At 43.9% G+C, this 26,773-nt stretch overlaps 18 protein-coding genes across 18 annotated transcripts; 8 read left to right on the top strand and 10 right to left on the bottom strand.

Annotated features, from left to right (window-relative positions):
* Positions 1–11: 11 nt before the first annotated feature.
* HPODL_04140 (uncharacterized protein) lies at positions 12–1,106 on the bottom strand (the record flags this gene model as incomplete). The annotated part of the gene is made up of 1 exon (XM_014078924.1): positions 12–1,106. The coding sequence occupies one exon, from the start codon at positions 1,104–1,106 to the stop codon at positions 12–14; it is 1,095 nt and encodes a 364-aa protein (XP_013934399.1).
* Positions 1,107–1,373: 267 nt separating this feature from the next.
* On the bottom strand, positions 1,374–2,264 carry HPODL_04139 (uncharacterized protein; the record flags this gene model as incomplete). Its single annotated transcript, XM_014078923.1, has 1 exon — positions 1,374–2,264. The coding sequence occupies one exon, from the start codon at positions 2,262–2,264 to the stop codon at positions 1,374–1,376; it is 891 nt and encodes a 296-aa protein (XP_013934398.1).
* A 40-nt stretch (positions 2,265–2,304) lies between these two features.
* HPODL_04138 (uncharacterized protein) lies at positions 2,305–2,823 on the bottom strand (the record flags this gene model as incomplete). Its single annotated transcript, XM_014078922.1, has 1 exon — positions 2,305–2,823. The coding sequence occupies one exon, from the start codon at positions 2,821–2,823 to the stop codon at positions 2,305–2,307; it is 519 nt and encodes a 172-aa protein (XP_013934397.1).
* A 76-nt stretch (positions 2,824–2,899) lies between these two features.
* HPODL_04137 (Lysophospholipid acyltransferase) lies at positions 2,900–4,720 on the top strand (the record flags this gene model as incomplete). Its single annotated transcript, XM_014078921.1, has 1 exon — positions 2,900–4,720. One exon carries the CDS (start codon positions 2,900–2,902, stop codon positions 4,718–4,720), a length of 1,821 nt encoding a protein of 606 aa, XP_013934396.1.
* Positions 4,721–4,724: 4 nt separating this feature from the next.
* Positions 4,725–5,456, bottom strand: HPODL_04136 (Mediator of RNA polymerase II transcription subunit 4; the record flags this gene model as incomplete). The annotated part of the gene is made up of 1 exon (XM_014078920.1): positions 4,725–5,456. The coding sequence occupies one exon, from the start codon at positions 5,454–5,456 to the stop codon at positions 4,725–4,727; it is 732 nt and encodes a 243-aa protein (XP_013934395.1).
* A 98-nt stretch (positions 5,457–5,554) lies between these two features.
* On the top strand, positions 5,555–7,312 carry HPODL_04135 (Sorting nexin MVP1; the record flags this gene model as incomplete). Its single annotated transcript, XM_014078919.1, has 2 exons — positions 5,555–6,146; positions 6,201–7,312. 2 exons carry the CDS (start codon positions 5,555–5,557, stop codon positions 7,310–7,312), a joined length of 1,704 nt encoding a protein of 567 aa, XP_013934394.1.
* Positions 7,313–7,322: 10 nt separating this feature from the next.
* On the bottom strand, positions 7,323–8,420 carry HPODL_04134 (RNA 3'-terminal phosphate cyclase-like protein; the record flags this gene model as incomplete). Its single annotated transcript, XM_014078918.1, has 1 exon — positions 7,323–8,420. One exon carries the CDS (start codon positions 8,418–8,420, stop codon positions 7,323–7,325), a length of 1,098 nt encoding a protein of 365 aa, XP_013934393.1.
* Positions 8,421–8,545: 125 nt separating this feature from the next.
* On the top strand, positions 8,546–9,484 carry HPODL_04133 (Transcription initiation factor TFIID subunit 4; the record flags this gene model as incomplete). Its single annotated transcript, XM_014078917.1, has 1 exon — positions 8,546–9,484. One exon carries the CDS (start codon positions 8,546–8,548, stop codon positions 9,482–9,484), a length of 939 nt encoding a protein of 312 aa, XP_013934392.1.
* A 37-nt stretch (positions 9,485–9,521) lies between these two features.
* Positions 9,522–10,295, bottom strand: HPODL_04132 (uncharacterized protein; the record flags this gene model as incomplete). Its single annotated transcript, XM_014078916.1, has 1 exon — positions 9,522–10,295. One exon carries the CDS (start codon positions 10,293–10,295, stop codon positions 9,522–9,524), a length of 774 nt encoding a protein of 257 aa, XP_013934391.1.
* A 104-nt stretch (positions 10,296–10,399) lies between these two features.
* Positions 10,400–13,846, top strand: HPODL_04131 (Condensin complex subunit 1; the record flags this gene model as incomplete). The annotated part of the gene is made up of 1 exon (XM_014078915.1): positions 10,400–13,846. One exon carries the CDS (start codon positions 10,400–10,402, stop codon positions 13,844–13,846), a length of 3,447 nt encoding a protein of 1,148 aa, XP_013934390.1.
* A 38-nt stretch (positions 13,847–13,884) lies between these two features.
* HPODL_04130 (Ferrochelatase, mitochondrial) lies at positions 13,885–15,030 on the bottom strand (the record flags this gene model as incomplete). Its single annotated transcript, XM_014078914.1, has 1 exon — positions 13,885–15,030. The coding sequence occupies one exon, from the start codon at positions 15,028–15,030 to the stop codon at positions 13,885–13,887; it is 1,146 nt and encodes a 381-aa protein (XP_013934389.1).
* A 49-nt stretch (positions 15,031–15,079) lies between these two features.
* HPODL_04129 (uncharacterized protein) lies at positions 15,080–16,066 on the top strand (the record flags this gene model as incomplete). Its single annotated transcript, XM_014078913.1, has 1 exon — positions 15,080–16,066. One exon carries the CDS (start codon positions 15,080–15,082, stop codon positions 16,064–16,066), a length of 987 nt encoding a protein of 328 aa, XP_013934388.1.
* A 146-nt stretch (positions 16,067–16,212) lies between these two features.
* HPODL_04128 (uncharacterized protein) lies at positions 16,213–17,004 on the top strand (the record flags this gene model as incomplete). Its single annotated transcript, XM_014078912.1, has 1 exon — positions 16,213–17,004. The coding sequence occupies one exon, from the start codon at positions 16,213–16,215 to the stop codon at positions 17,002–17,004; it is 792 nt and encodes a 263-aa protein (XP_013934387.1).
* A 90-nt stretch (positions 17,005–17,094) lies between these two features.
* Positions 17,095–19,875, bottom strand: HPODL_04127 (Zinc finger protein; the record flags this gene model as incomplete). Its single annotated transcript, XM_014078911.1, has 1 exon — positions 17,095–19,875. One exon carries the CDS (start codon positions 19,873–19,875, stop codon positions 17,095–17,097), a length of 2,781 nt encoding a protein of 926 aa, XP_013934386.1.
* A 285-nt stretch (positions 19,876–20,160) lies between these two features.
* HPODL_04126 (Glucokinase-1) lies at positions 20,161–21,576 on the bottom strand (the record flags this gene model as incomplete). Its single annotated transcript, XM_014078910.1, has 1 exon — positions 20,161–21,576. The coding sequence occupies one exon, from the start codon at positions 21,574–21,576 to the stop codon at positions 20,161–20,163; it is 1,416 nt and encodes a 471-aa protein (XP_013934385.1).
* Positions 21,577–21,949: 373 nt separating this feature from the next.
* Positions 21,950–22,867, top strand: HPODL_04125 (Methylenetetrahydrofolate dehydrogenase [NAD(+)]; the record flags this gene model as incomplete). The annotated part of the gene is made up of 1 exon (XM_014078909.1): positions 21,950–22,867. The coding sequence occupies one exon, from the start codon at positions 21,950–21,952 to the stop codon at positions 22,865–22,867; it is 918 nt and encodes a 305-aa protein (XP_013934384.1).
* Positions 22,868–23,019: 152 nt separating this feature from the next.
* On the top strand, positions 23,020–23,970 carry HPODL_04124 (Pantoate--beta-alanine ligase; the record flags this gene model as incomplete). Its single annotated transcript, XM_014078908.1, has 1 exon — positions 23,020–23,970. The coding sequence occupies one exon, from the start codon at positions 23,020–23,022 to the stop codon at positions 23,968–23,970; it is 951 nt and encodes a 316-aa protein (XP_013934383.1).
* HPODL_04123 (Pre-mRNA-splicing factor ATP-dependent RNA helicase prp16) lies at positions 23,960–26,746 on the bottom strand (the record flags this gene model as incomplete). Its single annotated transcript, XM_014078907.1, has 1 exon — positions 23,960–26,746. The coding sequence occupies one exon, from the start codon at positions 26,744–26,746 to the stop codon at positions 23,960–23,962; it is 2,787 nt and encodes a 928-aa protein (XP_013934382.1).
* Between the last annotated feature and the right edge of the window lie 27 nt (positions 26,747–26,773).

Raw genomic sequence — 26,773 nt, 5'->3', positions numbered from 1 at the left:
CGTTTCGTCCTTTATATGAAATAACTAATCCCGGGCATACAAATAGTGAATTTTATCCGCAAATCATGTTGCTGATTCAAACTTCTTAGACTCTCATATACCTGCTTTCGAGGGTCGCCACGATAGTCGAATGCTTCCTTAACGTGTATTATAAGCACATTGAGGCCGGCTAATGGGTGTCTGGTAGCTTTTTTCTCAAGACAAATATTTTGTAAATTCAGCAGTTCACCGATCAGGTTGGTGGGCGTCATATGGCCAAAGAGAGGCTGTCCTGGTTTTTTGTCCACAGACGAGCATTCAATTACAATGGCTTTGAGTTTTTTTGAGAGTATGTGATCGGCAACTGTTAGCCATATGTGTTGATTGTATTTGGTGTTTGACGATAAGTCGCTCTCTACGTCACCGAAAAACAGCAGCTTACCCTTATCAGTTGTTTCCGTGAACAGAAATGCCGAGCTCTTATATAACTCTGTGGGTGACGTAACCCCATGGCTCACTTGGAACGTTTCCACCGCGATAGATTCTGTGATATTAAAGTTTTCAGTATAAGGCTGTAAATAGTTGAAGGTCAAATACGACAATGCTGGCCAAACTTTACCGTTGAAAATGTGGTCCTTCAAGTTGTCTATTGTTTGCTGAGTCCCATAGATTGGTGTTTGTCGCGTGAAACAGGGTGAATTTATCACGAGTCCTAAGACGTGATCAAGGTGGGGATGCGTTATAATATAGGCAGACATGCGGTTCAGTATGCCCTTTGCAAGCTGTAGACTGGAATCGACAAGATTCCTTGAGACTTCTTCAAAAGGCTGAGTCTTCATCAAGTCATTGTTGTCGCTATAGAAGCACGGATCCTCGGCGTTGCTGTATAATTGACTAAAGTATGATGAAACCGAAGACGTGTTTTTTCGGCAATCCGATATCATCTCGGCGATGGTCTCGACACCTGCGCCCGCGTCAAGCGCCAGAATGCAATCTACGTCATTCTCAAGAGCTTCCTGGAATGATATGTAGGAAGGCTTCAATAGAAAAGCGCAAGTTTTCCCTGCTACAGGGCCACCCGAACACCCAAGCACAGTTAATTCGAACGTGCTATCATTCACGGCCATTGCTGGATTATCCGTGAGCTGTGTGTCAACAAAGCCGTGTTTTCTGGCTTTCAATGGCCTCTCGTATGAGGCAACCTATTCGCAAGATTAATGGTTTTTGTTTTTTTGAGCACGCCAATTTTTTCCAAGCAGCGCAACGTCACTTGCTGCTGCATGGAAGTTTAAAGTGATATCAATCACTACCGTAGAAGCCTAGAAAAAATTAATGAGAACAGTTTAAAGAAATCTGCTCTTATGAATGGCACAGCAGTGGCATTACAACCGAAACTATTCTATTGAGGAGACGAACTCCACTATCAATCCCAATGCCATATCTGTAGCTCCCTCTGAGCTTTCAGGGCCCAAATTATGGGATGCCCCTGGCACCACAGTGCTCAAAGGAGACCACCATTTAGGGTGAGTTGCAGCCTTGAACTTTTCCATAACCGCTTCTTTGTCGACATTTGTGGGAACCGTTTCGTCCTTCCCGCTGTAGAGAACAAGCAGCGGCCGATTTACCTTACCAAACGTGTTCCTGTGGTCCTCGAGCCCCAGATAGCTAGAGAAAAAGTCATCGTCGCCGCGCTCTGAAGCCAATGAGTTCCACCTGTAAGCATTGATCGGGGACTCAAACACATCTGGACATAGTTCATATGGCATGAATTGCTTTCCGTTCCCTTTATCAATTAGATCTCTGGCCATTTTGATGCTGTTCTCCATCACCACCGGGTCCATGAATTGCAATAGCGCTTCTCTATCAGAAGTGCAAGCTTGCAGAATTCCAAAGTCAATGCTCGTTTCAGCACTTTGTTCATGTTTAGAAAGGTAGTAAAGGGTGTTTTGACTTCCAGTAGAATGGCCCAAAACACCTACTTTTTTCCTGTTTCCATTTTCAGAATCAGAACTTCTGAGTACAGCTACCAGTTTCGAGATTTCCTTGGCATCCTGTGCTAGCGAACTGGCTCCATAGCCGGTATAGGAGCTTGAAAGCAGAATTTGGATCACCGACCAGTTGCAAATAGCCAATTTTTCAGCAAGCGTCGAAACATAGGGGACCGTCAGAAACCCATCGGTCAGACCGCCTACAAATATCAACACGTTGGGATGTCGCACATTTCCAAACTCAAATGCAGTGAGGCGCGAGTCGTACTCGAACAAACGGCCGTTAACGGAAATCATGAAGATTTAATTTTCTAGGATAATTATTTCCAGAGTCTATTTAATTGTCGGACAATTTGCCCTGAGCCACCTCAAACGCGCGTTTTTCAAACGACCGGAACATCAAGTTTGCAACCTTGGTGGCAAAGAAGGAACTCAACTGATTGTATAGCTCATTTTTGAATTCGTAGCGTAAATTTAGCACAGCCTTACAGTGCTCGTCGTCCAAAGTGTGCACTGTCCACCTGGTTTCTAGAAACTTAAACAACGAATGTGTGATAGAACGAGCCACAATCAATTCAGGTTGTTTGCATTGTAAGTCACATGTAAACTCTTCGTCAAATTGCTGGAATCCCACACGTAGCCCTGCCACCAATGGCTGTCCATGGTCGTCGCGCGCTCGCACGAAGGACTCAGTGCAATATGGAATAAATTCGTGGTATTTATCAACTTGAGATATCAACTGGTACATAAGATACTGTGGATGATTGAACTTCTTGGTGAGCGTGTACGACTGCTCCGATTGCCGCAACAGGCCCGAGAGATGGAGTGCACGCGGTCTTCCAGCAGATTTGAGCATTAACGAAAAAATGGACGATCGACGTTTTGTAAAATAAAAAAAGGCACTAAAATTGGATATCGTCTAATCTGATTCAATGTACAATCCTTTCCAATTGGCAATTGCCAAGTTTTCGGGTTTGTCCGGCCTTGACGAAGGATCTTGTAAGATTCTGACGTGCCTATTTTTGTCGTTTCCTCTAAGTGCAATCTTCAAACGGATTCCAGATCAAAAAATACACTTCAAGAATTACTACATTATAGCGGTCAGTGCCGTGTATATCTTTCTCATACTTGAGATTTGGTCTGGGTTTTTTGTGCTTTTGTTCAATGCTCTGTTTACATTTGTCCTCGTTAAGTATTACAAATCAAGACTTATGCCATGGGTCAATTTGATCGCATTGATGCTTTTCCTCTGCGTGAACCATCTGAAAGCGCAGTTTTTCGCTCCTGATTATGATCCCTCAGTGATCGACATTACTGGAGCACAGATGGTTTTGGTCATGAAGCTCAGCTCCTTCGGATGGTCTGTTAGCGACGGTCAACTGTATCACAAAGACATCGACAAGTTCAATCAACTGAACACATACCAGAAATCCAGAGCAATCTTGAAATATCCACCAATTCTTTACTATCTTGGATACGTGTTTTTCTATGGATCTCTGGTTACTGGTCCTTCTTTTGACTATAGCGATTACGAAAAATTCATTCTGACCGATATTTTCAATGATGTTCCTCTTGAGAAAAGACCAGGACGTTTCTCCAAACGCAAGATTCCGCGCAGTGGGCGTGTTGCCTTGAGAAGAGTGGCACAGGGCGCTTTCTGGGCCGTTTTGTGGATCTACATCAAACCAATAATTACGTTGGATTATGCCTTGTCGTTTGAATTCACCCAACAATCAATTTTCTACAAAATCATTTTCTTATGGATCTTGGGCATTGTCCACAGGATGAAGTACTATTCTGTTTGGTCCATTAGTGAAGCTGGCTGCATTGTTGCCGGTTTGGGTTACAATGGGTATGACCCCAAGACTGGCAAGATGTATTGGAACAGAGTCCAAAACATTGATCCGTATGCTTTCGAAACTGGTCAAAACGTTCACGACTGTCTCGAGGCATGGAACATGAATACCAACAAATGGTTAAAGAATTATATCTATCTCAGAACATGCAAACGAGACCCCAAAACCGGTCAATTGAAACCAGGAATGCTACCAACCTTCCTTACGTTCTTTACATCTGCTTTCTGGCACGGAACAATGCCTGGATACTATATGACCTTCATCATCGGTGCGTTCATGCAAACAGTCGGTAAGATTTTCCGCAGAAATTTGCGTCCCCTTTTCTGTTCGAAAGATGGTTCTAATGTGTCAAAGTACAAATTCCTGTACGACATAATTGGCTGGTTTGTTACTCAGTCAGCGTTTGGATACATTGTGCAACCGTTCATGATTTTGAGATTTGTTCCCTCTTTCAACTTGTGGAAAACATGCTATTTCTGGGTCCACATTAGTTGTGTTGCAACCATTGTTTTCTTCGATAGTCCTTTCGGAAAGCAAGCTTCCAAGAAATTACAAAGTTACCATTTGCAACCAATTAAGGCTACAAAGGTCCAGGACAAAGAAGTCTCGCTTGCTCAGCTTAGAGAGCATTACAATTCGGCCACCGATCTCCAAGACATCGTGCGTAAATTACCAGAATTTGATAACCAGGAAGAGCTGCAAGTTGAAAATGTCGTCGTTCCTGATATTCAGGAAATCAAGGATAATTATGACAAATTGACCAAAGAAGTGGATGACTGGGTCAAAGCCAACGAAAATGCTGCTGTCGATAAAGCTGAGATTGACGCTGTTCACTCTGCGTTGGCAAATATCGAAAGAGATGTGCGCTCTTATTTGGAGAATAAGAAAACCGACTGAAAGCTCAGTCATCGTCGCTTTCATCGAAAAGATCAATGCCAGCCATAATTGCGGCCGCGTCCTTCTTTTCAGGGCTCGCAGAGGTTTTGAAACTGTTACGACGTTCAGGGACAAATTCATCATCGTCTTCAACTGCTTGTTTTTGTGTTTCTTCAGTATCTTTCATTTGAATATCCTCTTCTTCATCAGGCTCACCATTCTCGTGCCGCACGATTTTTTCTGGCATCAGAGACGCTGTCGCGAGCATTCCTCGTCTCATATTGTCATCACCGGGCCAGATAAAGTTATTTGGCAAGAGGAAACCATCAAATGTGCGCGGAATTTTGGAAAATTTGGCGAGTTTCATGGCATATGCTACAAGTTCTTTCACGGCATCCAGCTTCGGTTTCCTGGTCTCCTCCGAATTCTCCAGCTGCAATTGCTCATGAGTACTTAACTTGGGTAAATCACTTAATTCCTTTCGACATTCTATCAGTGATGTAAGCATATTTCTCATTCCATCGTTCAGTCGTAGATTTTCTTTGCTCTGTTCAAATACTTGGTTTCGCTTTAATTCATGCAGTCTTTCAAGCTGGGTTAATTCTTGGTTAATCGTGTCCATAGTGGCCACCAGTTTGGCAGCAACCTCAACGCTTGGCTCATACTGCTGAATTGAATTTGTGAGTTCCCTGAGCTGTCCTTCGAAAGCATCAACCTGCTGGTATATAAAAGTATTCTTGTTGGAGGCTGAAGTCATAAACGAGTGAATTTATTTTTGTGCGAGAGTTGACCTATCGCATATAAAAATATTCCTACAAAAAGCGAACAGATTAATTAAAGCCTTGTTTTCATTTTATGTCAGAAAACAGTTTTGGAGCCGCAGATCCATTAATGGACAAAGACCCATGGGCATTGCCTGCCACACATGGCATTCAGAATCTTCAATCCTCTGTTTTGGAAGATAATAACTGGAGTTCTTACAACTCCAACGACATCCTTGCCAGTAACTTTGCTGCGATGAATATTGATCGTCGCCAAGAGAATGGCAGTGAGTTGTATCATGATCAATCTGCGGCATCGTCAGACCCGCTAGCTAATCCAGAGTCTTTGGACGCCGAAAACCAGGAAGAAGTGGATTTGAAAGAAGACTCTGTTTGGTCGGAAGAGCTGGTTTCATCTTTCAATCCCTTGGGATACCATAACACAGAAGATAAAACCATCATCCGAGTCAAAGAAATCCCCGAAAAAGAGGGCCTTGTTTTCAAGCACATCAATTACCTCATTAGCCATAATCTTCGTTTTCCTCCCGAGTTCTATCAAAACGACAAGCCTGCCGGATCAGAAACAAAAATTATCAGAAGATACAGTGATTTCGCCTGGCTTCTTGAAGTGTTGTGGCGTAAATATCCTTACAGACTAATCCCAGAGTTGCCACCCAAGAAGTTGTGTAAGTATTTCCTACCTGCCTTCCCTGTTGGACATTACTAACGATACGATCTAGTAGCATCTTCCACTGATTCTATTTTCCTGCAGAAGCGAAGGCGCAGTTTACAGCGATTCCTTTACCAGCTAAGCAAGCACCCGATACTCTCTAAAGAGAATTTGGTGATCATGTTCTTGACGGTCCCTAACGATTTTTCAAATTGGAAGAAATTCGCAAACATTGAGCTTACTGACGAATTCGAATCGATTAAGATCAACCTTCCCAAGCGGTTCAAAATGAATTTTGACCAGGTACTGAGAGGTCTGAACGACCAAGACCCTGATTTCGAGGAACAAACGCAAGTGCCCGAGCAAACGGTCAATAACGATAGCATTGTCAATAATATCACGCAAATTTGGAACGAAAACCCTGTTGACCATACCAAACTTGACTTCATGGAGAACTTACAGACAGTCAACTTGAGCTTAAGCACTTTCGCGGACATTTGGTCCAAATTGTGCATTCTGGTGGAACGTATGGAAAAAAGAGAGTTGGCGTTGTATCAAGATCATCAGCGCTTTTCATACTACTTGGGACAATTTACTTCAAACAGTGGAAATCTTTATGGTATCGAGAACATGGTAATCTCTGAAGCACAGCCAGAAGAAAGCCAAAACATGTCTATCATCAACACCATCCTGAAGCAGGTCATGAAATATTTCACCACAACAAAGCAACTTAAAGATGATGAGTTGACAACCTTGAGTTCGGATACACTCGAAAATTTCAGGAAGCTACAAGATTATTTGGCCTCATTGCACTTCCTTATTGAAAGGCTCGGGAATTTCAAGAACGCTTCTGAAAAACAAATCCACGTTCTTTTGAACCGCATAATGAAAACGAATGAACGACTTTTCCAAATAAAAATCAAATCGGACATTAGAGGGTCTGAGGTGGACAAACTTGTCAAGCTCTTGACTGAATCGGTGGAAGAACTGAACAATCTTCTCTCTTACATCATTCTTGTAAAATCCACATTCCTTACCGAATTCAGGCTGTTTCAAAAGACGAAATACCTTGTTTCTGAAACATTTCAAGACTGGTTCCTTGAAAAAGTCAAGTACGGGGAATTACAGCAAGATTCTTTACAAAGAGTGTTTAATGATCTTCAGGATATGCCATTAAAATAACAACAAGAGTTTATGCGATCTTCTTGGATGCGTTTATGAAACCGGTACCTTTGACGGTTGCGTACATGGAATTTTGGAACTCGTCGCTTTGTTTGAAATAAAATTGGGTACCAAAGACCGTTTTGATGTCTCTCAAGAAAACGACCAGTTGCTCGTCGAATTGAGCTTTGTTTATGAGTAATCGTCCAATATCCTCCTTACCAATGACCATGTACAGAAAGGCCAACTCAAGCTGATTCCGTCCTAGGCATCCGCTGGTATCAATTTGTTCCAGTAAACTCAATGCAACACGTTCTCCAACATCCTCTGGTGTTTCGCCTCCAGTGCCTATATCCTCCACCACATATCTGAAAGGTATCTTTTTGGACTCGGTGAACAAAGTGAGTCCGAATCCCGGCGATTTCCCCGCGATCTCACCACGGCAAACATCTGTGGTAATATTCACCTCGCAACCTGTGGCCTTGAGCACACTTCGAGCGGAATCTACCAGTCTATTAGCCACAGACGGCGAGACTCTCGTGCAATAAGCAATGCCTCTAATTGCTGATATTTTCTGATAATCAAGGACATGAATGGTGACAGGTTGCGGAATGAGCGAATTGACAATTAAATGGACTTCACCACCTCCCAGCGGAGGGGAGCCACGTTTGAGAGTGTGTAGTTCAACTTCACGAACTCCAAATTTTTCCATCACCGGCAGAAGTCCCCATTTAATGAAATCCACGCCAACATGCTCCTTGGAAGCAGTAAGTCCCTTGAATAAAATTGAAAATTTGTTCTTGGAAAATGGTGCAAGACATAACATTGGCTCGATAAAATATCCACATGCTACCCCATCTGGACACTGGTGGACGAAGTCACCGCCTATTATGAGACCGGGCCTGTAGACGACCGTGGTACCAGTATATGAGATTTCTATCACAGATCCATTTGTGACATTTTCTATTAATCTAAGAAGCGAGATTTCGTAGTCTTTAAGACCAGGGTTGAGGTCATCAGATCTGATTTTTTCAATTTTTATTGTTTTTCCACTAAGTGTAGCAAACACTAAACGGTTCCGGAAGTTCTTGTGTCCTTGGAATGTAATGATCTTGGATCGAGAGGACATGGTAGACTTTGAAATATTTGAAATAATTTTTTTTTAACACAGCCAATCTTTTAGTTGTTTTCTAAGGTTACCCGGTGAATCTTATAAAAGTAATTGCCACAAATATTTGGTACAATCAACTCATTATGGAAGAAGGCGGATCCACTTCTGGAAGCAGGATCAGCACTCCCCAAATTGCTACACCAGGAGGTGGAGCCGATGACGGCGCTGGGGTGGCAATCTCCACAGTCGGATCGCCTAATATGGATTATTTTAACGATATAATGGATCAGACTGGTGATAGTCAACGAAACAGACCAAAACAGGAACCAACACAACAAGTGCGTCGCGCACCCGGAAGACAAAAAGGATCAGGACGATTTGGTGAGCAAAATCCCGAGGAGCTTGCAGATGCAGTGGCAGCAGCAGGAGTCAATCTTCGTGCTGAAGAAGAAGCTATGATGGGCGGATTACAGGTTTCGAGGCGTCAACTCAGTCCCAACGACTTTCTTCGTCCAGGACAGGTTGCCTGGTTCATGAACAAAACAATGGAAGAACAAGGAATGAGACGAATGGAGTTTGATGAGGAGTTGATAAATCTCATGTCGAGCGCCTGTGAGGAGTACATGTCTAGTCTAGTGACGGATCTGCTTGTGGTCTCGAGACACAGAAGGCGCGGATTACGGACAAAACAAAAACAATCATCGGGCGGTACAAAGTCAGAAATATCCAAAGCACTTAGAGACATTGCCACTAAACAGAAAGAAAGAGAAGAGAAACGGCTAAAACGAAGGATGGCCTTGGGTCTCGATGAGGACAAAAAGGAGGGAGACCTGATTGCAGAACACAAACAGACCAATCTTACAGCTTCATTGATGATGAGTGGCTCCAAGAAGAAGTATTCCTGGATGCAGTCTTCAGCCAAATCGGATTCTGTGACCGTTCGTGGAGACAATGGTATACGGTACAGAGAAGCTCGCGAGGAACAATCTGTGGTTCTCAGAGATTTACTGTTAGCCTTGGAGAGACGTCGCGTGGGTGTCAGTAATGCCATGGTTAAGGGCTACGCCAAGTTGAAAGATTAAGCCCGTGTATATTAGTGTACAAAAAATAGCGAGTCAGCTACACCTTGACTTTTTTCCGTATTCCCAAAGATGTTTTCTTTCGTTTTATCGTAACTGTCTCGTCGTCCGACGACGAATAACCTGATAGCAGCGAAATCTGATTGCCCTCCGGTGTGGGATTCACCGTCAGCGAGTTGGATTGCGACTTTGCTTTGAAAGCCAGCTTTGCCTCTTTTTCATCCAGCAACTCTTGATCCTCCAGAATTCTAGGCTTAGCCTTTTCAAGACGTCGGTGTCTCTCTTGAAGTTCCTCGATCTCCTCCGTCGCCTCCTGCTCCTTCTGTTGTTCATTAAGTCGTCTCTCAAGCTGTTCCATAGCGGTTTCTTCGTTCTCTTTTTTTCCTTCCTTCGCCAACATTTCCCTGTACTCTTCTTCTTCTAGTCGTTTCACAATATCGTCCATGGTTTCATCTGCTGCGATTTTGCCCTCTTTTCGCTCGTAATTTCGTCTACAGCCTGAGACACACTCAAAATCTCCATTTTTGGGGTCAGTTCGAAAGACCAGATCGGAGAAGCACTGTGGACATCGGAAATGGAAATTGAAAATGCGAATCCCTAAGTAGTCTTCCCTAGTGCTCTCTTTTTTAGCGTTGAATTTTTTTGATTTTCCAATATATTCACCACAGTTCAGACATTTCATGGAAAATGGTATCATCAATCGCACAGTCGGCCATCCTGCGGGACCGGGCTTTCGCACCCTTTTCACTTTCTCCTCCTTCAAGGGATCATAATCTGGAGGGTAGTACTTATTGATCACTTTTCTTTCAGACATTTGAAATAAAGATGATTTAGTTCTGTCAAATTTTTTGGGTGTACTCACTGCCTGATTTAAAACAAAAACATAAACAACGCGATTTATTTTATTGTGAATATATCATGGAAGTTGATTTTAACTTGTCGCAAACGCTGACATCGTTTGCTGACAACATTGACGCCTTTGAGATTGATGGGAATAGGAATCCAGAAGATTTTTTGGAAGTTGTCACACAGGAGCTCGCCGTTAGAAGCGATGCGATCTTGTACGAGGAATTCTGGGATCCTCTGATGAACCTGACGCATTGCTATCCACAACTCGAAAACCGCCTTCAATACAAGCTAGCGTACTTGATATCCAGTACCTTGTCGCACCACACTAGCCAGACACACCAAGTGGTCAACTCCGGAGACATTGATTTGTTCGCTACACATCGCAAGATTTTAGAATTGTATGGGTACTTGATCCACGTTCTTCTTGTATACCTAGGAAGAGAAGAAACAAGTTTAAAGACTTCCGAGGGGAAGTATCACTGGAATAAGACAAACAGCGTTATTGAAAACATTCTCGTGTCCATTATCGATGTATTCAAACTCAAACTCAATTTGTTATTCGAAACAACCCCGGAACGCAATTTATTCGTTGGTACCCTATTTCTGAACCCGGTGAACGCCCTGCTGGAGAGTCCCGAAAGAGCAAAAGTTGTCACCGTTAAGATGCACGCTTTTAAAGCTATCTGCATGGCGATCAAACTCCATGGTCAAACATCACACGTCCAAAACGCTATTCTGCAACATTTGACCTACTTCCAGCATTCCAGTACCGTGATGGCAGAGCTTCTTGACACTTTGAGTAGGCATTACGATCACCATAATTTGACAGACGAAATCTTAAAGGAAGTGAGCGGGCGTCAATTCAATGAAAATGACACAAATGGTCCTAAAGCTATCAGCACTTTCATCGTCAAGCTTTCAGAACTCAGTCCAAAAATTGTTATGCGGCAAATATCTTTGGTGGCTCAGCTCCTTGATAACAACTCGTTTACCTTGAGGTGTGCAGTTGTCGAAGCAGTGGGAAACATAATTACAACTCTGTCAAAGTCACAAGAAGAGTATGATGAGCACAAAACACAAGCAGATAGTTTTCTGGAGCTTTTGGAGGACCGCTTTCTCGATATCAACCCATACGTTCGCTCAAGGGCAATACAGGCGATTACAAAGTTGACAGAGATGACTGTTAAGTTTGTTGATCGAAGACTAAGATGGACTAAACTGGCTGTGAGGCATTTAGAGGACCGGTCAGGAATTGTGCGCAGAAATTGTATCAAACTGCTTACTTCGTTGATACTGACTCATCCTTATAATGTCATGCATGGTGATAGGCTTGAGCTAACTGTCTGGGAAAAGCGTTTGGAAGAAACCAAAGAAAAGCTTAAAGAGTTACAGCCTGACTTATTTGAAGATGAAGAAAATCAAGAGGAAGAAGGAGAGCAGAATGAGACCGATGCAGACCGCAGCGACGACGACCAAATGGATGTCGATGACGAGGATATCGAGGAGGGGGATGAAACAGATAAAGAAAAGTCTGAGAAGTCTGAAGCAGAAACTAATAAAGAGTCCGAATCAGAAAAAAAGACAGAGACATCAATCATTACCTCGCTGGCCAATGTCGACCCTGCTGTCTTGAATAAGGTTTCTCTCACCTATCAATATTATGCTGATGCTGTTGAGTTCATCAAGCTAGTCCATAAGGCTACAACATTGTGCTGCGAGTTATTGTATTCCAGGTCCAAAAATGAGGTTATCGAATCCATGGGATTCTTTGTTCTTGCAGACGCGTACGGAATTGAGAACTGCCAAATAGGTATCAAAAGGATGCTGCACTTGATTTGGATGAAAGGAAGCAACGAGGATGGTAATATGGTTGTCGACAAACTGATAGAATGCTACAAAAATCTCTATTTGACTGCCCCCGAAAAATCATCAATGGTACAAAGATCATCTTATCTTGCGTCAAACCTTATCAAACTCACATTCAACTCCTCTGTTGCCGATCTGGCGTCCCTTGAAAAGCTTCTAGGCGAGTTGTATACCAAGAACTACATCGACCATCATGTTGTTCAGGTGCTGTGGCAATTTTTCAGCAGCGATACTTCCACGAAACGGCAAAAGAGAGGCGCAATAATAATTCTCGGCATGCTTTCTGTTGCAGACCATGAAATTGCACTGAAGGGGCTTGATTTGATTTTGAATGTTGGTCTCAACTATAAAAACACGGATTGGATTCTCTGTCGATTTTCGTGCATAGCACTGAGAAGAATCGTGCCGTCTAAGGCCTCTATAAACGGCTATAGAATGACCAAAGAGGACGAGGCCATTCAAAGACTTTCAGCGGCCTTATTGCAGTATACAGCAGATGGAAACTGGTTTGGGATGGCAGAAGAGGCTCTCAACTCCATATATGTCATATCATCATGTCCCGATGTGGTCTGCTCCAATATTTTGAAATCCAAAGCCAACGATGTATTTTCGTCCGAATCTGATGAGTCCCACGACAAGGTGGTGTCTCTTTCGCAGCTCTTGTTCCTTATTGGCCACGTTGGGCTGAAAACCATCATTCATCTAGAGAAATGTGAGACTGAATTTAAGAATAGAAAGATAGCATCCGAAAACAAGAAAACCGAGCAACAGAATGAGCTGGACATGATCGGAGGTACCACTGAAGATGATTTTACAGATGCAGTGCAAGTGGTGAAGGAGAAGGAGCTGCTTTACAGCGAGACTGGTGTGTTGGCTCAATTCGTTCCTCTCGTTAAAGAAATTGTCACACATCCAAAAGACTACAACGACAGGAGATTACAAAGACAAGCAATCCTTTGTTTGTCCAAACTGATGTGCATCTCTTCGAGATTTTGTGAAGAGAATCTTGCTCTATTTCTCAAGATAATGGAAACATCTGAGGACCCTGTTGTTCGGAGTAACGCAGTCCTTGGGCTGGGTGATATGGCCGTCTGTTTCAACAACGTCATTGACACGAGCAAAGACTTCTTATATGGCCGTCTTCAGGATAAAGATATTATGGTTCAAAGGACGTGTTTGATGACGGTGACTTTCCTTATTCTTGCTGGTCAGGTTAAGGTCAAAGGTCAACTGGCACAAATGGCAAAATTGTATGTGAACGAGGATCCCGGAATTGTTGATATGTGCAAGTTGTTTTTCACTGAGCTTGCTACCAAAGACAATGCAATATACAATGGGTTCATTGACATGTTCAGCGGACTTGCGGCTGATTTCGAGCTCTCGAGGAAATCGTTCAAGGAGATTATCAAGTTTGTTGTTCCGTTCTTGGACAAGGATAAGCACAAGCAGCAGTTGGTTGGCAAACTTTATCAACGGTTGATCAAAGTTGACGACGAAGAGCAATGGAACGACCTTGTTTTTGTGATAAAAGAGATAATACCGAAGCAGGAATCCACGAGGAGAGAGAAAGACACGCCGAAAACAAAAATCTACGACGAGGTGCTAACCTTCATAGAGCAAGGTTTCCAAAGGCCAGGACAGAAGGAATAGCTTAATATAATTCAAAGCTTGTGATATATACAGTAGAATTACTTTCTTTCACCAAACAATTCGGATGGGTGCTTGAAAACATTTTTGGCATCTCCGCTTCCAAGAATATAATCCAGAGGCAGTTGCTTGGAGTAGCGTTCGTTCTGTTTCAAGTGGTCTTTAACCAGCTCGACCAACCCATCAATGAAAACAGGGTCTCCATTCAGGGACTCACATCTGATCATCTTGTGAGGAGCGTCAAGTTCTTCCTTCAGTTCAATATCAATCTCATGCAGAGTCTCGATATGGTCGGAAGTGAAGGCAACCGGGATAATGACTACGCCAGGAGCTTGCGAGTCGTCAACCTCATCCACCAACTTCTTGGTAATTTTTGCCGTCTGAGCTCCAAGCCAAGGCTTAGGTCCGACTTGAGACTGCCAAACAAGCCTGTAGGGGTTCGAGAAATTCAACTTTTCCATCACCGAGTACACAGTGGCTGCCACCTCTGCTGGGTAAGAGTCTCCCCTGTTAACAATTTCCATTGGCAAGGAGTGCGCACTGAACAGAAGAACCACCTTGTCTCTGGTCTCTGCAGGGAACTCGTTTAAGGAAGCTTTGATGTGGTTGGCGAAAGCCGTGGTCAAACCGTCGTTCTTTGGCCATCTGTCAATCACGGACCACTCAATCTGTCTTTCAGGGTCGACTTGCTTGGACACGCGGTAAAGGTCATTGAGGGAAGAACCAGAGGTCGAGTAACTGAATTGAGGGTACTGGGAAAAGGCCACAGCTCTTGTGATTCCATCTTTAAGCATCTGCTTGTAAGTTTCCTCGGTTAGAGGGTTGGCATATCTGAAGGCAACATACGGCTTATGCGGTGCGGTCTCAGGTGACTCCACATCGAGCTTCTCGCACACCTTTTGAGCCTGATACTCCGACCATTTCCTGATTGGCGATCCACCTCCGATTTCTCTGTAATGGGACTCAATTTTCGGAGTTCTGCGCTTTGCAATGATTTTAGCAATGAAGTTTTGGAATCTTCCAAATGGAATTAAATCTCCGTCGGAAAATAGTCTATAAAGGAAGTCGTAAGTCTCTGGGATAGTAGACGGACCTCCCATGTTCATGAACATGACGCCGACACCTTTGCCTTGTTTCCCAGTGGACTGGAAACGGACAAATTGTCTCACCAATGAAGATCTCAGCATTGCAGATGTACGAGAAAAAATAACAGACGGAAAATTATTATTTATTACGATGTCATTCGATATTGATTGGGAGAGCATTGCGAATGACACCAACATAAATTCCCAATTGTTGCACTTTCTGAATGACAAATTCTCATCAATCGCACTTCCTGATTACTTGAGTGGCCTGAAGGTGGTAAAATTCTCTTTGGGACACAAATCTCCCGAGCTCACAATCAGAGATATAGATCAGCCGTTTGAGGAGTTCTATTCCGAAATTGAGCCAATCGCGCCGCCTAAGCCCAAACCAGTACCGGTTACACCTCTAAAAGCATCTTCTAAAGCTCAGTTCGATGTTTCTCGAAGCCCTTCTCCGGCGAGTGTGTTGGTTGGGGGTCTTTCGAGCCCGGTGGGAACTCCTCGCGGGTCTCTTTTGCTCCCACGAACTAACTCCTATGGCCTGGGCCTAGGAGCATTTGGTTTGCGGGAAATCCACGAGGAACCCGAATCTAATCCTATTCGGGAGCCAGAAAAGAAAGACACCCGGAGATCAGACAACGATATACAGTTCAGTCTTGATTTCAAACTTAACTCCGACATATACATCGAGGTGGTTTGTAACCTACTAATCAACTATCCTACCCACGAATTTATCAAGCTCCCCGTTCGACTGAAGATTACTGACCTCCAGATCCACTCTCTGGCAGTGGTGGCATACGTACAAAAGCATGTGTTTATTACCTTTTTATGCGACATCGACGATGAGGAAACTGCCCATGACTCAGCTGAGGAGACTCGTCAGGACTCGCGCAAGTCGTCGGTGTCCGAAATACCACCCACGGTCCTCTCATCGCGCGATAGGATAGACATAATTCGCAATCTAAAAATTGAAGGAGAACTCGGAAGTTATCAAGACACTCCTTCTCTAAATCAAGGCTCTATTTTAAGAAATATTGGCAAGATCGAGAAATTCCTCGTTGGCGCAATAAGACATATCCTAATAGAAGAGCTGGCTTGGCCAAGCTGGATCGAGCTGGACCTAACCGAAGATTCTTAATAAGGCGTTCTATTGTGCTACTATTGTTAAAACGTCGCGACTAAATTATTTATTTATCGGAATTAGCAGCAAGAGGGGAAAAGAAATATTTGTCCGTCCATTGAAGACCAAGTATAAGTTCAATGTGAAATCCCAATATGCAGCATATGGTTCTTAATGTCAGCCCTGGCCTTACGTTGAGGCCCTTGGTACCTCATATGAAATTTTGTGCGTTTGTTCGTCATAATCATATCAACCATTATAATAACCTTAATCTCAAATCAAGGAACGCCTCTGCTTCAGAAATCAAATCGAACTTTCGCAAATTAAGTTTGAAATATCACCCGGACATGCTAAAATCACAGAATTTGAGTCCAGAAGAGATCGAGACCAAGAATCAGAGATACCTACAGATAAAAAAGTCTTATGAGATTCTCATAGATCCTAGCAAAAGAGCATCCTATGACACATCTGTGCCGTCAGAGTCCGCCTCTCCTAGACCTATGCATAATTTCAAGCCGTCACACAGACGAGCACCTTTTACAGCACATGGGTACTCTCCGCGAAACTCTAATTCGGATGACGTTCCTCACTTTGATTTTAATAAGCATCTCAAACGCAACATTCGTAACGAGAAACGGATGCACGAAAATCGTATGATGCAATCTGGCCACCCTACGCCATACAACGTCCGCTATTCAAACTTCAGAGGAGGAGTTTACGACCCGGCACAGCATAGACATTACAGCACCACGATGCCAGCCCAAGGCCCGGTTATTGGGCTCGTTGGTCTATTGGTTGCTTTTTATGCGCTAGGGTCAATAATTGGGTCTGATGACATTACCCAGATTCCCCGCAAAAAGCAGATTAGTGGTCGTATTGCCCCCGAGGTGTCCTCCCGCGGACAAAGTGACTACTCCTCACAGCTGGTTTCCAGCGCAATTACACAATCGAAATAGTTAGAAGCTATTGTGAATAATATTACTCTCTCAAATGATATCATTAATGTACTCCTGTAAATGACATTAGAAAAAGAACATCGGATGGCATCACTTCTTGTCTTGCTCAACGACCGTCGAGGCCGCTTGGATGAGCTCGCTCAGACCCTCTGTTCCTGCCAGTCCTGGTTTTGATGCGGCGGTAGCACGAAAAGGATTTGGTAGCTGCCTGTTGCTCTGGTTGATTGGGGGCAGCAGAATCCGATCATCATCTTTATTTATCAGAATAGGATTTGTGCCCGGAGGCGACAACGATCCTTGTAAATGTTGACCGACAAATGACGGAAGCTTTTGCTGACCATAGAGATCTGAATGCTGTTGATAATAGCCGGTATCGTTGGAAGTTGACGGCGGGGCTCTTTGCCCAAAGGTAGTTATAGGTGAGCCAAAAAACTGGGTTTCAGGGTTTGGTTGCGGATGACTGGAAATAAGATTAAATACGTCCAGATTATGAGGGCTGCCACCAGCCTTCTGATTTTGAAGTCTTAAATAAATGTCATTTTCTAACACCTTGCCGAGCACGTTAATGAATTGTTCCAATTGAGTGAAGTCAGATCTGTAAAGTTTCAGCCAGCACAGAAAACTTGAATGAACATTTTTCATGATGTTTTGGAACTTGATATCGCTAGTAATTTGCGCTTTCAAGGTATCTTCTGGTTTGTCAGAACCATGTTTATTTTCCTTGGAGCTCATCATCTTTTTCATTTTCTCGTTATTGTTGCTGAACTCACCAATGGATATGCTATTTGCTCGGCGCCGTTCGCCTGCAACAGGCGGAGTGTACGTGTATTTCCTGCCTAATTCGTTGATCACGTAGAATATGACGGATAAAATAATGCTTTCATCTTCCTCCTCATCTCCTTGCTCTTCATCTTCAGATGCGTTAGCATTGTTAGATGCATCCGGCGGATTACTTGTGTTTCGTGAAATCCAACTTTTTTCCAAAGGATTTGACAGATCAATGAAATATCTTTTTCGATAGAAATTCAAAATCCTTATCAGCATCAAAAAATTTCCGATAATAAATTCCACCATGATAAGATTGTTCACTGGCAGATTTAGAGATTTTCGGTGAAACATCAGGCTATTTTCGTTCAGGATTAGCGCAAGAAGAAGACAGGGTAGTAAAGTGATTCCTAAGTTGTTGTTTATAAGGAAATTGTAGTTGAATGGTGTGGATATGAAATTGTGGATGTTCTTGTATATTTCCTCATCAGTCAGCTCGGGGGCTGCGTTTGAATTGCTAGCTTCAATACCTAGCAAGTTTATCATTTTTGACAAATCAAACTCGATGATAGGCTTGTCATTGTTGAGAAAGTTTTTATCATTGATCAACGATTCAGTCTCAAAAATGAATTCCTTCAACGTGAGAGCCAGAAGAGTCCAATTGTACTCACTTTTGGGTATGATCAGGTAATTTGAAAGTAAATCAGTAAATTTCAATGGGCAATTGATGAGTAGCTTTCTCTTCACTATAGACAGAAGTCGAATGAACTCGTCGTCACAGTTGGAAGCAAGCTTTCCAGAGACATTGAAATTTTTATTTGCTAATATGATAGCGTTGTGCAGAAAATTCTTGTTATCCTTGAATAGTCCTTGTTGGAGTATGACATTCTTGCTCAGTTTGTTGGTCTCGTTAAATTTAACCATCTGAAGCTCATTCATTAACCCGCATATGATTGCTTTCTCTTTCAGCGTTAGATCATCATGGTTCACAAAGTTTTGAAACGAGCCTGAAATCACAGATAAATTAGTAATTAGTTGACCAAGAGTTTCGTCACTACCGGATTGATCTGTTAGCTGCTCTTCTGGAAGACATTTGTTGAGAAGGTATAAGTGCAGCGAGGATGGTGACTTGTTGAAAACAAAAGAATAGTGCGAGAGAAGTAAATATGCATTCCAATAAATAAAAGGTTCTAGCCCACGTCTAGAACTGTGGTCTGCAATATCGCTGGGAAGTTTGCTTGGAGCAGAAGTTCCCTGTGGTTGTCCATCTCTATTGGCCATATGCGTGCTGATAATATTATTGAGATACTCGAATAATACGTCAATTGGAATTGCGATCTTTTTGTATAGCTGCTCATAACTATACTTCGAACTGTTGGAAAAGTTGATAAAGTAATTGAGGTAAATGTAACCAAGAATGATCAAATTATCAACAAATCTGTTGAAGATCTCGCCTGAGTTATAGTTGATCTTGGAATTGCTGATCTTATCGATAATGATTTCCCAGCTTTTGTTGAACATTGTAATGGCGTCCTCAAACTCATTTATTTGGCATGCCCCTAGGCAGACCACCAAGTAGAGCATCTCGTCTAGTTCGTTGATGGCTAATAACTTGTTAATGTTGGTTGAGGGAAGATCTTCTTGCCATTTTTTGCTGCTACCAAACACTATGATATAGTTGGTAATTGAGTTCTTGAGCTCCATGTTCAGGTGTCTGAATCGATTAGACAGCGTGAGAAGCGATACAACGGTTTTTTCTGCCAAGATAGCGGCGTTGTCTTCCACCTGATCTAAGTCACTTGGCGACGTGGGCAGAGCTGAAAACTGTAGATTGGTGGACACAATCTCACCCGACCCTCCGTTTGCAGCAGATGGTGACTTTAACAGATCATCGTTGGTGGAAATGTTTCCGTCAATACTGTGTTTCAACACCAAACCGTGAACCGTCCGAAGGTGCCGCTGCAGCAGGTCCCGCCTGACAAACCCGTTTTTGCAGATTGAGCATTGGAATGGCTTCTCTTTGGTGTGTGATCGCTCGTGTCGGAGCTTGTGCTCCGACCTGGAGAACGAGCGGGCACAGAATTGACATATGTATCGCTTGGTCATTTATTTCAGATAAGGAAAACGGGGTACAAAATTCTTCTTATATATCTAGATTCAACTAGTTCGATAAAGGCTCCCCGCGATTTTTAGCCGGCAAATGTCACATACAAAAACCAGACGATACAAATCACGTTACCCCTCATGAACTAATGTTTTTATGTTCATGTTTTTATTGCCGTGCGGGGAGCAGGCTGGTAAAAAATTACGAGGAAAAGGGACATTTTTTTTTGGTAGCAAATCTCTAATTTATATATCATTATACTCGGAGTCCGTTTTATAATCGTATACTTAGTCTTTTTCGCTTAATGCGCACAATGCAGCGCCCACAGATGAGCCGTCTTTGGCAATGTTGATGTGCAGTCTTCTCTCTCCTTTGGCACCTATTTGCGTCTGTGCAATGGCGTCTCTCATCATAGTTCTGAAACCAGGGTAGAACTCGACCACAGATCCGTCTGCTCCGACATCCACCTCGACGTTATGGCCCTTGAAAGACTCGGTCATGTGTAGAATAGCAGCAATAGGGATGGCAGCAAGGTAGGCAGATCTCTTGGCCACGGCACGAGTAAGTTTCTGGATGGCAAGTCTCTCCTCAGTAGTAGTTGGCAATCTCAATGCCTGTTTCAAAGACAGCTCAGTGGCCTGCAAATTGGTGGAATCATCGATTTCAATCAGCGAGAGAACCTCAGAGTCCAGATCCCATGGCGTCCTCAGTCTGTGGGGCAGGGATTCGTAGTTGGCGTACTGAGTAAATAGCACTCCTTTAGCGTGAAGGTCGACCAAAATATGTCTCAGAATCTCACCCAAGAACATTCCGGAAACACGCTTTTCGAACATGTGGAAGCCCTTATTGCTGGTAAGCTCGTCAACTTGAGCGTCATACTTCGTGTTTGGCAGAACCTTGAGCTGGTTGTCGAAGGAACCCCATTCGGTGTTGATGACCATGTGAGTGACACCTTGAGCCTTCAGCTTCTCTCTCACCTCGGCAGGAAGCTTCTTGATATTCTCGAGCTTCTCGTTGTAAGCACCGTTGGTTCCCGTTCCGAAGATGCATCCTAGAACAGTAGTGCCCTCCTTATTGGAACCCGTGTACGATCTTGCAAGAAGGGTTCCCACAGTATCGTTGGACAGGGCAGACACAGTAACAGGAATGTCCTGGGCGTCCAAATGCTTTTGGAATAGAGAAACAACCTCTTGTCCAACAGTGTCTGGAATATTGAATCCCTTAGTCCATCTTAGCAGAGTACCGGCGTTCAAGGCGGTCTGCGAGACAGGGAAACTGAAAGTGAAACCCATCTTGAATTTCTGGCTTCCTGTAGAAGCAACAGCTCCGTCATGATGGGTCTCTAAGAAACCCTTGACTTTGCTTGCAAGATACGAGAACAATTCGTCCGAAGTAGAGGTCATCAGTTCGGCAGGAATGTGCGACTTCTGCTGGATCAGCTTGAAAGTGTGATCTCCGTTCAAGGCAACAGAGCAAACTCGGAAATTGGTTCCTCCCAAGTCTGCGGCAAAAAGAATGCCCTTCTCTTTACCGGTTGGGATGGAGGTAACAAAAGTTGGGATCATTGGCAAACCATACTTGTCCTCATCACTATTCAATCCGGCAGTTGCAAGCTCAATGAAACGCTCCACTCCCTTGTGGAGCGTCTCCTGGGTGACGGCAAACTCCGACACAATTTTATCGACTTCAGTATCCAAACTCATATTTATTATAACAGATTATGTATTTTCAGTTAACGGACTTTGGTGGTGTTAAATATCACGGAGCGATGTCAAACGATTAGGAGGCGCACGACCAATGATGGGATGATCTTTCTAATTATGGGGAGACCGGGGAAATGCGGAGCTGCATATGTGGGTTCTATTTTTCCTTCAATGACTATGTGAATAATCCGTTCGGGAACGGTACATTTACTTCGGAGGTATTAACACATCGGCCGACCCTCGTCCCTTCTTCAGCCCTGCCTATTTTTCCGAAATCTTTCTCGGAAGCACACCTCTGCACCACATAAACATTTTTTTTATTTTCTGACTTGAATAAATAAATAATATAAGGTTAATTAATTCTTATCTTCACATGTCACCAGGAAAAACCATTCTGGCCTCCAAGATCGCCAAACGCTTCACTGATGAAATTCAGGCAAAGGCAGCTCTGTTGGCTAGACGTCCTAAGCTTGTAGGCTTGCTTGCCAACCCAGATCCTGCTGCCAAACAGTATGCTGAATGGACCGGTAAGACGAGTGAGTCGCTGGGATTTGATTACCAATTGATCCAGGTCGAAAAGGAACAGTTGGAGGACCAAATATATAAATGCAACGATGATTCCTCGGTTAATGGTATTATGGTTTACTTCCCCGTTTATGGAGACGGTCAGGATCGCTATTTGCAACAGTGTGTTGCGGTGGAAAAGGACGTTGAAGGCTTGAATTTCCGTTACGTGTCCAACATGTACCACAACATACGGTATTTGGATGAAAAACAAGAGAAGAAGTCCATTCTTCCGTGCACTCCTTTGGCGGTCGTGAAGATCTTGGAGCATTTGGGTGTCTACAATCCTCTGTTGAACTATGGAGACAGATTGTATGGAAAGACCATCACTGTGGTCAATCGCTCTGAAATTGTGGGAAGACCTTTGGCAGCTCTGCTCGCTAACGATGGTGCTACCGTTTACTCGGTTGATATCAATAGCATCCAGATCTACGAGCGTGGTGATGGGCTGAGACTCAAAAAGCACGTGGTTTTGGACTGTGACAAGAGCCTAAAAGAATGTGCGTTGTCTTCTGATGTCATCATTACCGGAGTTCCTTCAGAGTCGTACAAGTTTCCTACTGAATACGTTAAACGCGGTGCTGTGGCCATCAACTTTGCAAGCCACAAAAACTTCAACGACGACGTGAAAGACGTCGCCTCCCTTTATGTTCCGTCCATTGGAAAAGTCACTATTGCCATGCTGTTGCGCAACTTGCTGAGACTAATAGAGAACAATGCTAAATAGCCACTCCCTTAAATATCCGACGCGTCTATCGACGCAACTCAAGAATAAATTCGTATAAAATTTATTTTGACTCTAAATTTTTTTTTCAGATCCGTTTAGAAGGTTGACTCAGTCTGGGGAACCTTTTTCCTGAATCTTAGTATCGCATAAAAATGACAGTGCCAAATATTCGGATATTCAAGTGCATTGCTGATCTCCGCAAATTTCGGAAAGACTGCTGGATCAAGGATTTGTCTGTTGGATTTGTTCCTACGATGGGATATCTTCACGAGGGACATCTTTCTCTGGTCCGTCAATCGCTCGAGCAAAATGACGTTACATTGGTATCCATTTTTGTGAATCCATCGCAATTCGCACCCCATGAAGATCTAGATGCCTATCCGCGCAACATCGAGCGCGACCTTCAACTTCTGGAGTCCGTCGTTTCCAAGGACAGGGCCCGTCGGGTAGCCGGAGTTTTCACTCCGTCCGTTAGAGAGATGTATCCAAGTGGTATTCCTCTTGAGACCAGTCAGCAGAAAGGAGCCTTTGTGAGCGTGAGCGGAGTTTCCGAACAGCTTGAAGGCCGCGCTAGACCTCAGTTTTTCAGAGGTGTGGCTACCGTTGTCACTAAACTGTTCAATATTGTGGAGCCCACAAATGCATACTTTGGACAGAAAGACGTCCAGCAGTCTATCGTTATTAAAAGAATGGTGTCAGATTTGTTGTTCAACGTCCAAATCCATGTTGTTGATACTGTGCGTGACAAGACGGGTTTGGCCCTGAGTTCGAGAAACTCCTATTTGAGTGATGAAGTTAAAAAACAGGCCAGTGTATTGTACCGCTCGATGACAGGTGCTCGCTCACTGTACGCAAACAACGGCAATTTGACCACTGGGGAGCTGAAATCCAGCATCGAAAAAACCATTGTTGGTGAAAACGACAAGTTCGAAATCGACTATGTCGCATTCAATTACGCGGACACCCTCGAATATGTTCCTGAAGATGCCACCATCGACAAGGAACGAGAATGCATTTTGAGTCTGGCCGTGAGAGTTCCGAACAGCAACACCGAAAACAGCGGAACAACCCGTCTCATTGACAACATTGTGTTCACGAAATGAGTTTGCGTTGCTCCTCGATGAGCCTTGCGAAATCACGCTCCTTGCGGGCCTGATTTTCTCTGGATGTGATGCCTTTCTCTTTAACAGCATAAAAAATCTCGCCGAATTCGCACAACCACTCTCCATCAACTGCCGTTACGTAGTTCATGTATTCGCGACCGGTTAATAAGAGCTCATGGTAAATGACGTATTTGGGCAAGTCCCCCATTCCGTAAAGAGAAGCCGTCGGGTGCAGCTTCATCTGCAGTCCGGTCCGCAAATTGACGTACTCACCATGCTTCTTGAACTGAGCTGCTTGGTGAAAAAACGAAGCACATAAACACTTCCTGATCACATCCCAGTCGGGATTGCTTAGAATGGCCAGTTTCTGTGATTTCATGATCTGGCTCAACTGTGAATGAATTTCGATTGCGCGTCGGAGCGACTTATACTGGAGGAAATTTTTGGCACACCAGCTTTCTTTGCAACCATTTGACTTGAACAAGTTAAAAATATTGACCAACGTCAAATGGTCGCTTTCGGCAACCTGAAACTTCTCACGGATAGAATCTGAACGTCTCTGCAATGCGGCATCATGCATAGGTCTCACAAATATAGGTGGAATCGAAAGCATGGCCACAATGGGAATCACTTCTTTAGAGCATTGGAATTGTTTAAACGATGAAATAATCAGGAGTCTGGAGAGAGCCGGATCGATTGGAAAGTTTGACATCTTTTTTCCCAATGCAGTCAGCCTTCCAAAGTTGTCCAGGGCTCCCAGACACCAAAGATCGTACTGGGCGGTGTTTATGGTCTCAATTGGAGGCCTATCCAGGAATGGGAATTTTGACAAATCTTCCACCTGCAAATACTTGAGTAGAAGGATGGTATTGCTCAAATTGGTGCGCTGTATCTCGGGAATCGGCTCAGCAAACATCTCGTTTGTAGCTGCATACTGAGTGTAGAGCCGGTAGCACAGTCCCGGGCCCGTTCTACCAGCTCTTCCAGACCTCTGGTTCGCCTGTGCCAGTGATATTGGCGTAATTTGCAGCGTATCCATGCCTAACTTCGGGTTGTACACCTTCAATTTCATCAGCCCTGTGTCCACAACAAACCGTATACCGTCAACAGTCAACGACGTTTCGGCAATGTTGGTGGCCACCACGCATTTTCTGAATTTTGATTTTCTGAAGATTTTTGCCTGTAGATCGGCCGGTAGAGTGGAGTATATGGGCAAGATCTCCAGCGGCTGGAGAGTATCATCGGACTTCATAAGATCCACAAGCTGTTTTTCGAGCTCCTCGCAGGTGGTCTCGATATCCTCCTGACCAGTCATGAAACATAAGATATCACCAGGTTCGCTACGGAGGTGCACTCTGATTATCTGTTTCACGGCACTCGCAACGTAGTCCTGTACCGCAATAGCCGAAAACATCACATCAACAGGATACGTTCTGCCTGGAATGGTGAACTGCTCTGCATTACCAAAAAATCTGGAAAATTTGAAAGCATTCATCGTGGCCGAGGTAATGATTAATTTGAGATCTCTGCGGCGAGTGAGTATTCGCTTAAACAGACCAAGCAGTATATCAGTGTTTAACGACCGTTCATGAGCTTCGTCCATCACAATGCAGGAATATTTGTCGAGCTCAGGATCCACCAGTGCTTCACGAAGCAAGATACCATCGGTCATAAACTTAATGCGTGTGTTAGAAGAGGTGCGGTCCTCGAACCGGATCGAATATCCAACCTCTTTTCCTAACTTCACCCCCATCTCCTCGCTCACCCTTTTTGAGACCGAAAGCGCAGCCACCCGTCGAGGCTGTGTGACGCCAATGAGTCCGCCGTACTTACAGTAGCCTTCGTCGTACAGAAATTGGGGAATCTGTGTCGTTTTTCCAGATCCAGTTTCTCCAATCACCACAATAACCTGGTTCTCGGCAATCACCTTCATCAGCTCGGAACGGGCCTGATATGCTGGTAGTCTTTTTCTCTGTTGCAATATTGCTTGACGGCCGTATGTGTGCTGGTCTAGAAATTTACCACCTTCTTTGGGCTCTGAATCTTCCGTAGCGTTTTCCTTTCCGCCCAAAATCTTTCCCAGACGAGAGTTGTTCATGCTTGCAGCATCTTTGGCACCTTTTTTCCTATCTTTGTTGGCACGCCGCTCATTGACTAGCGTAGATCCCAATTTGCTATACTTGTACAAGTCTCCTGTTTTGTCTCGAACAGTGTCGATGACTTCTAGTTTTTTAGTCATGATAGTTGCAGAGTCTAGGAACGGAGGCGTTAGACGATGGACGACAAGATCAATGTCCGGAGCCCCTTCTTCGTCGAATCGAGAACGGCTCACCGGAGAATCAACGGCTCTGCGCTTGAAAGTAGGCCTTATCTCGTGTTCCATCAGATCGTAGTCCTCGTATTCCATAATAGGGTGCGAAACTGTCTCATCTTGGGTATACCACTCGCGATCGTTCTCAACATCAGACTCTTCCTCTATCTCAGCTGCTGGAGACGAGTCGGCCATCATTTCGCGTTCTTGAGCAGCCATGCTTGCTAGAGATGGTTCTTGAGTTGACTGTGTTATTTTTGTGGGCCCTTTTGGCAGCTCCACCTCTCCAAGAGGGTCCTCCTGCTCGTCCTGCCTGCTTTCACGTTCCTTTAATCGAGTCGCATCTGCTTTCGTGATTTTTTTGAAAGTCACTTTTGGCTTCTTGGGTAAACTTCGCTCTCCCAGATCCTCCTCCTCGTCCGAAAAATGCAGATCCAGCTGCGGCTTGCGTCGTTTTCCGTCCATAAGCACTAACTGCCTTGATTTTAGGTA

The sequence above is a fragment of the Ogataea parapolymorpha genome, chromosome V (assembly GCF_000187245.1).
Source record: "Ogataea parapolymorpha DL-1 chromosome V, whole genome shotgun sequence".
Classification (NCBI taxonomy): Eukaryota; Fungi; Ascomycota; class Pichiomycetes; order Pichiales; family Pichiaceae; genus Ogataea; species Ogataea parapolymorpha.
The sequence above is the reverse complement of the archived record's forward strand: the minus strand, read 5'-3'. Positions and strand labels throughout refer to the sequence as shown.